The 10,171-nt window shown below is 46.0% G+C and overlaps 1 protein-coding gene across 2 annotated transcripts in view; it reads right to left on the bottom strand.

Moving 5' to 3' along the window:
- usp25 (ubiquitin specific peptidase 25) overlaps positions 1–10,171 on the bottom strand; it is a 29,864-nt gene that overhangs the window by 9,259 nt on the left and 10,434 nt on the right. For both annotated transcript variants that reach the window (XM_008290633.1, XM_008290634.1), the window contains exons 7-18: positions 9,960–10,097; positions 8,275–8,351; positions 8,067–8,140; positions 7,231–7,382; positions 4,780–4,907; positions 4,590–4,685; positions 4,231–4,395; positions 2,579–2,817; positions 2,400–2,470; positions 2,089–2,317; positions 931–1,197; positions 319–458 (exon numbers count right to left, since the gene is read on the bottom strand). In XM_008290633.1, coding sequence (XP_008288855.1) covers positions 319–458; positions 931–1,197; positions 2,089–2,317; positions 2,400–2,470; positions 2,579–2,817; positions 4,231–4,395; positions 4,590–4,685; positions 4,780–4,907; positions 7,231–7,382; positions 8,067–8,140; positions 8,275–8,351; positions 9,960–10,097 — 1,776 coding nt within the window. The remainder of the gene's footprint in view (positions 1–318; positions 459–930; positions 1,198–2,088; positions 2,318–2,399; positions 2,471–2,578; positions 2,818–4,230; positions 4,396–4,589; positions 4,686–4,779; positions 4,908–7,230; positions 7,383–8,066; positions 8,141–8,274; positions 8,352–9,959; positions 10,098–10,171) is intronic.

Raw genomic sequence — 10,171 nt, 5'->3', positions numbered from 1 at the left:
ATCGAGTCACGACTGTACTTGTGATTCATTGTTAAGGTAAAAATACCGCCCTCTTGTGTTGACACTTCGGTACTACATTTTATGAGCCATAATTTAATCTAATGAATAAAACTGGACCCTCATGAAACAGTGTTTAGTTCCTCATCGGGGAAAAGAACCCCTGAAATATTAAAATACCAAACAAAAAAACAGGGGGATGCACGTCACTTTGTTAGTTAACATTATCCAACTGGCATGTCTTAGTCTGGAAGCACATGGTCGGTGGCTCTCTGCTGTGAGTGTGTTATTACACCGTGTGTCTCTGAATGTTGTACATACAGCATTTAGCAACGCTTCGGGGCTCCTCTCCTCCTGTTCGGCTGCAGCCCTGGAGATGGCCCTCTCAGTGTCCTCCTGCAGGTGCTTGGAGTCATTTGTGGGCGACGGCTGCTCCATGTACTCCGGGTCCTGCTGGGGGACTGCAAGAGGGAAACACCGGCATCAGACAGAACAACATGAGGCTTGCTCAAAGCTCTGAACATAACAGTAGGAATTATCTGTTTTATTGACCCGTGGACAGGATTAGATGAAAGCGTGCCTTAATAAACTGTAATAGCAACAACAGTGCCGACAATAAAGGTCAATTAGGTTCCGATGTTTGGTTTACTTACATTCAAAACAACTAATTTCAGCACCTAATCATCCAACCTCCACACTGTGTGTCCATCATACATACAGGGTTAAATTTACAACGATACACCAGCTTAGTTTCTGGTGTTAGACTCTATGTGCTGCATACAATCATATGTCAAACAGCCAATATTTCAAGGTCATTTCCTTGTTCTCTTATAAGTCTCTAGGGAACAAGAGATTTTCTGTATTTATCTTCCTACCAAGTATTGATTCTCTATTAAGTATTCCGCTCTGTATTCTGAGTGTCACGACCCTGACCTGCGTTGTCTGGAGGGCTGGACTCGATGCTCATAGGCTGAGGGGAAGAAGAAGAAGTCGAGGTGCTGGATGCTGCCGAGGCAGCGGCCGCCGCCGCCGCTGTGGCCAAGGCCAGCTTCTCCTGCTGGGCCTTGCGAGCCTGCAGGGCGTCCCACTCTTCAATCTCCTTGTCAAACTGCTCGTTGTCCTCCTTCACGTACAGCTTCAGGTCCGGGGGCAGCTTGTCCATCCCGCTGAGTATCTGCCCGGTTTCTTTATCAAACTCCTCTGAAATGGAGCGAGACGATGAACATGAGGCGGTCTGCTGAAAGCCTGAAAGCTCGTTCAGTGTGTGCTTTTGAATGAGTTCTTTACCAGAGACACAAGCAGCACGTGTTATCTGTTACTGCAGCCGAGTTTGGAGAAAGTGGACAAATTGTCTTACAGACGCTACACAGTTCTGCCATCGCCCAGTCGTATGGACGTGTTAATTAAAACTTCACACTCGTGCCACCAAGTCTCTCAGACGATAGCGCCAGAATGACTACGTGCTGTTTGAGAAAATGTTTTACTTCCTTTACAATCAAACAAATTCAAGAAGAAGTTAAGAGCGAGAGACACATTTGAAATAAGGGGCGACGGTGTTTCACATGGAGCAGAGTGCAGATCTAACATCACTGACAGATGGTCTAATGCAGGGGTCTCCAATCCTGGTCCTCGAGAGCCACAATCCTGCATGTTGTAGATGTTTCCCTCTTCCAACAGCTCATCATCAAGCTCTGCAGAAGCCTGATAACCATCCTGATCATGTGAATCAGGTGTGTTGGAAGAGGGAAACATCTCAAACATGCAGGACTGTGGCTCTCGAGGACCAGGATTGGACACCCCTGGTCTAATGGTTTCTAGCTGAACGGTTTCTTTTTTCCTCCCCATCTCCAACATGGGGGCAACCCTCTCGTGGCTCATGAGCTGAGGCTGCACGTCTAGATGATTTTTGAGGAAGAGTAAGATTTGATTGTACATTTCATCACTAACCAAGTCACCTAATGTCACTTCTACAACCGGCAGTTACAAAAAAAGCGGCCAGTATTAATGAGCCCATGAAAAGGAATATTTCAAAGGACTAAACTAGAAATGGTGACCTCCAAAACCCACCTCCTGCAGACTGGACATGCTTACCTTCTATGAGAAATGGCTTCTTGTCGTTGATGTACATGAGACAGTAGGCACTGGCGTTGCGGTAGCCTCCAAAAGAATCCCTGACCAGCTCCTCCCAGGACGACTTGGTGACCGAAATGTCGTTGTACTTCATCCAGCAACGCTGATGTGGGTCGTAGATGTAAGCCCAGTAGTGACCCGCGTTGGCCTGGCCTTCGTGGACCAGCACCGCGTGGAGCCGGTATGGAACCTGCAAGAACAGATTTTAAACGGTGATAATCAAAAGGCAGCAGCTGATGGGTTTTTTTTGTATTCCAGAGAACGCTGCTCACCTGCATCATAGATTTGTCAGAGTACATGAGTTCGATGGTTCTTTGGATTCTGGTTATGCTGCCCTGCAGGTCTGGTGGGGAAACATCACAGACAGTCCGTCAGTGTGCACCGATGTAGTGTTTGTTCTTCTAACATTACAGAGCAAATCACAGCAGACACATGTAGAAACGCATCCTACCACGCGTGTCATTTTCCACTTCGCTCCTCCAGCGATGCAAGCAGCCCTCCAGCACCCTCAGCTCTTCCTCCGTGATGTGGCGGGGGGCGGGGTGCATGGGGAGGTCCGGAGGTAGTCGGGACTGGGTGAAGGGCTTGTGGATGGGTACTCTCTGCTGCTGGGGTGCAGTGGGAGCTGTGGTGGGACCGGAAGCAGGGCCTGAGCTCTCTAAGGGCGGTAAGGAGTCCTGCTCAGCTGTGCTGCAGGGCGAGAAACACATCAACACAAACACCGGCAGATTAAATGTTTGGATATCAGCAACTCCGTAACTTCAAATAATAAGACAGCAGTGAAAAACAAAACCCGCTTCAGGCTTGGGGAGGTCAGTGGAACCAGAAGTGCTGAGTGACGTTAGCGAAAGGCAGCTCAGCTGCAGCACGGACTCCTATGAAGGCAGCTGACTGAACACTGCTGCTGCTTGAAAGGTGATAAACTCAGTGGTTCATACAGCATGCACAGTGCCTTCAGAAGGTTTTCACCCACTTGGACGTTTTCTATTCAATTCAATTATTCCGGCTTTTATAATAATAGAGCATATCAAATATAAAATAAGTGATGGCGTAAGTGTTCACTCCCTTTAAAGTGACTCACCTAATTCAACACGGGTGCAGCCAACTGGTGTAGAAGTCACACCTAAATAGGTCACCGTGCAGCCTGACTGGGGTAAAAGTGTTCTGATGTGCACGGCTGACTGAGACCTGCTCAGTGCTGTGGCTGCAGCCAGAAGTGCATTTAAAAAAAACACTGACTTGAAGGAGGTTAAATAGTCACGCAATCACGTTTTTCCAGTTTAATATTCTGAATAACGTGATAGTACTTTGTAGAAATCTGTTTTAACTCGAAGGATGTAGTGAAAGAAGTACAGTCGTGACTCGATAACCCGACACTGAATGTAAAACCTTCTGTTATGTTGGATATCAAGGCTGTCGGATTGTCAAGACGGAGGTATTCGTCTTTAACTCATGCAGAGCAGCAGCTTAAACGTGACGTGTCCTCTGAATGAGCCACGTTTTCATAAAAACATGTAAGAGCAGCTATACTGGGGGTTCGGCTGTGCTGAAATGCAGTTTATGTGGTCGACCATCCAACCTGTGCCGCTCTGCGTCGACACCGTTGGTTTTGCCGCAGCAGCCCTAAATAAAAGTTGTCTGATGTCACTGTCAGTTTTGCTGGTATAGGGTCATAAACCACAGTCCTGGACAACTGTTGACCCGACGGTGGGCCTGCATGACCAGTCAATGGATGACAGGAAACATTTAACAGACACCCATCTTATAATTGTTGACATATTGAAAGTCAACCTGCCGTACATCCGACAGCTGTTGAGGTATTTCAGGGTGGACTGACGTTACCAAAGTTCTTTAAACTCATCTTTTTAACACAGAAATAAACCTACTCATGATATTATTCATGACCAGTTTGTGCAGCTCAGAGTTTTGCCAAACTGGACTTGAAATACACGTCTGAGCAAAACATGAAGGAGTAAGAATATGAAAATGTTCCTGCAACACATCCATCGTCTTTGATTCTCACCTGATTCCTGCTCTTGAAACTTTCATGAAAAAGCAAAACGCAGCAACAGCACACTGCAGGCTGTCTGCTAATTAACGTACCTTGGTGGGGGTAGCTGTTGCCCCGTTGTGCCACCGGGGGGCGCCGATGTGTCAATGTCTTCCACTGGGGAGGTACACACAGGCTTACTGGAGGCAAACTCCATGGCGTACTGGAGGACATCTGCCAGAGGAAACCTCTTGGGGCCTGAGCCATAACTCAGATACCTGCGAGGAAAACCAAGAAGAAAGAGTGAATGTCACCCAGATGGAGGACAGAAGAAGCAGAAAGAAGTGAGAGGAGAGGGCACAGTGGCAGACAAAGAAAGGACACAGTCAGAGTGAGAAATTACTCTCCATAGCTGTGTGGAGAGCTCTCTTGACCTTGGTGAAATAAACACATGCTAGTGGACACGGTGTACCTCTCCAGTCGCTGTTGGAGCAGCGTCAGATGCTCCTTCAGCCTCCTGATCTCCTCTCTCTTGATCCGGGTTATTTCTCTGTTCCTGTCCATGTACCTGGCAACACATATGCCACAGCAGAAGCTTCAGCGTCGGACATATTCAGGATCAACTGCCAGAGATACACAGGTTCTATGATGACAACATTCACCTGTCCATGTAGAGCATCGAGGGGAACTCCAGCTTGTTGTGGATCTTCTCGGGTCGTCCTAGCGCCTGGTTGAACTCAAACCTCGACAGCTCGAAGGTCAACACGGGAGGGAGTTCGGTGAACCAGTGCTGAAACAAGAATTGGATCTTAGGATTTAGGGCTGTAGCTGAACGTTGTCAGTCGAACTGGTTTCGTTTGTTCACAATAACAATCTGATTATTTATCTCTGTTTCACCAACATATGACATCAGGCACCGTAAGGGATTTACTGGAATAATGAGCCAAACACAACACACGTATTTCTCTTTGAATCAAACTTTCTTTCACTTTAAACAACGTGCAAATGAACAAACATTTTAAAATAAATTCACAGCTTTGCCATCGTCCAGACGAACAACACGTTTGGTTCTACGTTAACAAAAACGCTCTCTGCCACGCTCCATCTCCAGCTCCGGTCCTCGTGAGCTCCTGTCCTGCAGGTTTTAGATGTTTCCAACACACCGGACTCACATTAATGGATCTCCAACAGCTTGTTGTCAAGTTCTACACAAGTCTGTTAATGATCCATTATCGTGAGTCAGGTGTGCTGCAGTACAGAAACGTCTAAAACCTGCAGGACAGGAGCTCACGAGGACCAGAACTGGAGATCCCTACCTTAAAGGGACGGCCTCGACCAGTGACCGGAGCACGACTTCACCTCAGCTTTAAGGTTCTGGCATCAGCTAGATGACAGCATGCGTAACTCTTGAACCCGAGCTGAATCAGAGATACTTAAACTTTTGGGGACCAGCACTGATAAAGACATAATTAATCCAGAAAACATATCAACTGGTCGTCCGACTCATCGGGCGTGAGCCTGCCACTGGCTGCTCATTTCAGGCAGCTTCGTCCTTCCCTTCTGCTATCTGCATCCTTTCACTTCAGGAAACAACCAGCTGTGGGCTCACAACACACTCCACTGAAACTGTCTACGTTTTGCAGAGCATTTGAATCATGCAAACGAGGCAAACTGCTCGGTTTTCAGGTGGATTATCCATTTAAATGATTTTAATCCTCGTTTGCCTGCGTGCAAATGTTCCACCGTCGCTATTCTGAGGGGACAGCAAAGCCACGGCCGCTGTAATTGGTCTGCAGAAATACAAACAGGCCAGTGCGTTTGTTTTTCCTCCTTACAGAGGAATGATAAGGAGGTGCAGCCAGACCGCTATGTGCTACAGAACGAGGTGGCTAAGCAAGACTAATCCATCACAGATCCTCATGGAGCAGCGGTTAGCTTGAAACACTGAGTGGCGACTGATTTAGATTTGGACTGCTTGTCTGCATGTTCTAGAGGCGCACTTTTATTTATTTATTGAAAAATAAACACGAAAACTTTGATTTCTGAATGTCTAACTTTGTTCAAAAGGATAATTTCCACCGGACCGACGAAGCAAAACCGAACGATTCCGTCTGGATTCTTGGACACTTGTTCAGAAATCTTTTCGCTCAGATGACTAAATCTATCACATCTTTTTTTAAACTGTGCTTTCTTTCCAAGAAGTAGGCAGGAAATGTGGAAAGAAGGCAGGGGTGTAGCATGTTCCGAAGCCAGAATCCCAACCGGGGATGCTTCAGCTTACAGGATATATTTAGTTTACTGTAAAAACGGGCATGAACAAAATATGGTTTTATACGAGTTAGAGCTTAAACCAGTCATTAGTTTGTTTTTTATTGATTAAACTAGTTTCTGAATTATAGAACTCCACTAGTGAAAAGCATTTAAGGAACATGTATTCACTGATGAAAATAGTGAATTTTGAGCATTTTTGTCGGAAATAAATTCAATATTTTTATACAAATATAACATGAATAATATTTTTTTCTCCCCACCTCTCTTGTGTTGTATTACACTGTATATCTGATTCACTTCTGAGCCCTGAACTCTGTATATTAACCTCAAATTAAACACATCCACCGTGACATCATCGTCTAACGTATTCAGTGATTTTGCACTCATCACCTCAGCTAATCAGCGTACGGAGGGGAAACCCTGTACCCCTGTGTGATGAGTGCTGCTAACGCCGCCTCCCTCCGTTTCCTGTGCTGATGGGCTGGTGCCTTTCCAGAAGGCTGGGTGCCATACCCATCTGTGTACTGGCCTGGTAATTAGCTGCTCCCAGCTGCTGTGGGACGGTGTCGTCAAGGCTACAGCCAAGCAGAGGTCAAACTCAGAATAGCACAGGTGTCACATAAGGGCAAAGAGGTCGCCCCTTTGGAGAGGACACACCACGTAATCTCAAATTATTTAACCTCATTGTCTTCTCTGTGTTACTGACAGGCGGTGACTTGCAGTTGTTTTGAGAATTTTGGGCTTTTTAAACAGAATATGAGCCGCTGCAGTGATTTTAGCAAATTCTCTGTACGGAGCACAAACCTCGTCTGTTTACTTCTGTAGTAAGTGTCGACACTGACCTCCTGTCCAGACCTGGCCGAGTTCTCTGCCGAGTGCAGGGACTCGATCTCGCCCTCGATCATCGCTGCCTCGAGACACTCGTGGAGGTCCTTGAAGCCGTTCACCTGCAGGGGGTACTGTCCAAACATCTCGGTGTTCTCAAATTTTTTACCTGTGGAGTAAAAACGAGATGCATGAATGGATGACTGGTACTAGTACAGCCATTACTGTTCACTGAGTGTGCAGCTGAGAGAAAGAAAGCTGTGTTATTATCATGTGGATGAAAGAGGGAGGGGGCATCACATACATCATATCAACATACAACATATGTCACAGGTGTTGGAAAGGCAGAAAAGCAGTAACATATTTCACGCTCGTGTGCATCCAGTCTGATCTTCACTTGTTCAGCAGTCACTCACTCATCACAACTACTTAAAAAACTGCACCGAGCTCTCTGCACCAAATACTGATGAGCTCCCTGCCACCACCCAAAAAGGAGGAGGAGGAGGAGGAGGAGGAGAGTTGCTAGCGGACATGCAGATGAGGCATTAAGGTCATTTTATGAGCAGCAGAGTCCACTGGCCCAGCTTTTGGTGGCTCTGGGCCAGTATTGTCATGCATAATAAGCGCAATGTCAATCAGCCGTCAAGGTCTCCCACAATCAATGCAGCCGCTCTCCTCTTTTACATGAACCACATCTCATTAAGACAAGGTCACCTTTCATTACGAGGGGCAAGGTCTCGCTTGCTTTCTGGCTGCTGCAATCAGACCGTGCTAACGCTCTATTCCTCTTTGATTCTCCGGCTCCTCCTCGCCTTTTCTCTTTATTGGTTTCAAATTAAACACCTCATCTCACCTTCCAGGACGCCCACAGCAAGGAAGCGCCCGTAGAAAAGCTCCACCATGGGGTTCTTTGGCTTCTCGCCCTCCCTGGAAAAACAAAATACGGACCACAGTTGTTTAAAGCTCCATGTAAACAACACGTACTTGATTCTCTTCTTCAAACTAAGCTGTCCAGTTAAACCAACAAGCTCGTGTCTACGTCCTGGAACAGCGGAGCTCACCTGTCCTCTTCAGCCTTCATCTGGAAGGCGTCCTCCAGCCAGTCCAGCAGCTTGTGGGTGAACTCGCTCACATCCTGCTGTTAAAACAAAAAGCACAGAAATATGATGTACAAATAACCAATTACGGGACTAGCTTCAGGACGGGGAGGTCACAGAGTCAAACTACGCGACTTAACTGCACCTACAAGCAAGAACAAAGTCCCATCAATCAGATCAGGGTCGTGTCTCCTGATATGCAGGAGATGTGGATGTGGGATGACTTATGGAGAAGTTCACAGATTGGTGAACTTCAGAGGGAACCTAGATGCCCCGAGGCCTCTCTCTCATACACGTCGATGTCGCCCAGTAATTCAGGTCAATGCCTATCTAACCTGACTAATACACAGAGGAGAGACATGACTGATGAGCGCACAGGCCAGAAGGCCGACCTCAGTTAACCTCCGCAGACACACTGGCTTAGTGAAGATGCTCATGAAAGGAAAAAGAGCCGCACGGTTCTGTACGTCTGACACGCGTGTCACATCCAATGACGGAATCACAAAACAGCCAATTAATGGTCGATATAATTTTTCAGAGGGGATAACGTGTCTTTGAGGATTAATAGTCAGTAGATAAGAGAGGTTAAGTGTCTCGGATTCACCAGAGCTGAGGCAGCGGAACAACAAGGCCGTGGTCGAACGGGCACGGCGGCACAAAGCAGGATGAAGGCTGTTAAATATTCCCAGTATGTGCAAACAACAGAGCGCTTGGTAACAACAGGGGAATGAATGAAATCAACCCACACAGAGTTTTTAGAAATTATCCATATCCCGTCAGTGTAATGAGTAAAAGAGTAATTTATATTAAAATAAAACAAAACAAGTATACTTCTTAAGTCAGCAAGTGTCTCGAATGACTTATAAGCAATGCTAAAGATATAGACGAAGCAATTAGCATGAAAACAATTAAATAAAACCCAGTAAAATACAACTTGGAACACATTTTGGCATGTATATGGACATAGTTGTTCTACCTTAAGGTCTCTGCTATAGTGGAACTACCCTGGTATTCTGCATCCTACGATCCACGGCGCACAACAACAAACCCACTTCAACTTACATGTAAAATATTAATATATTATTACGTTTTATTATCTGTGTGCGTGTGTATATTTTGTGTTGATGGCAATATTTCATTTTAAAGTCTATATTGTCTGATGACATGCCAACATCATCGTGCACTTCTAAAAAGACGACACCGAAATAAAACTTTGGAAAAACCTTCACAGAATAAAATAGAAGGCTAGAGAGATTAAACTCTATGATTGAAAATTGTAGTGCAGTTGAAGACATGACTAAATAGCCCACGTTTAACTTAAGTTAGCAGTGGGATATGTGATTGTCTTCATGTGGAAGTTAAAGTTCTGCTCTGTATCCATGGCTACAGTCAGATTTCTGTTGTCTTTAACATCAGCACCGACTCCTATGTTGTTACCGCCGTCCTGAGCATGTCAGCCTCTACCGGATCAAACCTACAACGTAGATGTGTTGTGTTTGCCGTCACTTTAATTTCATCAGCAAGAGACAGAAAAACAGTTAAATAACAGGTTTTCTAAGCTGCTTGTAATAACGGTGTCTTTCACTGAACACCACCCGCGCTGAGTGAATGTCGGCGTGTCACCCAGGTTACGGCAGGACGAGGCTTACCTGCTGTGACTCACTGGACTTGAAGGCGTCTTTGAGGATTTCCACGGCTCGCGATGGATCCACATATTTCCTCTTAGAACCCACCATGAGTGAGAAGAGGTTCCTAAGCTCCTGCATGAAGGGCAGGTTTCTGTGCTCCTGGTCAGGGAAGCACAAACAGAGGCGACAACTTAGTGAAGACTTTAATCAGAGGTCATCATCTCAGAGGAACT

Source organism: Stegastes partitus, unplaced genomic scaffold (assembly GCF_000690725.1).
Source record: "Stegastes partitus isolate 25-593 unplaced genomic scaffold, Stegastes_partitus-1.0.2 Scaffold687, whole genome shotgun sequence".
Classification (NCBI taxonomy): Eukaryota; Metazoa; Chordata; class Actinopteri; family Pomacentridae; genus Stegastes; species Stegastes partitus.
This window is presented reverse-complemented; position numbering and strand designations above follow the sequence as displayed.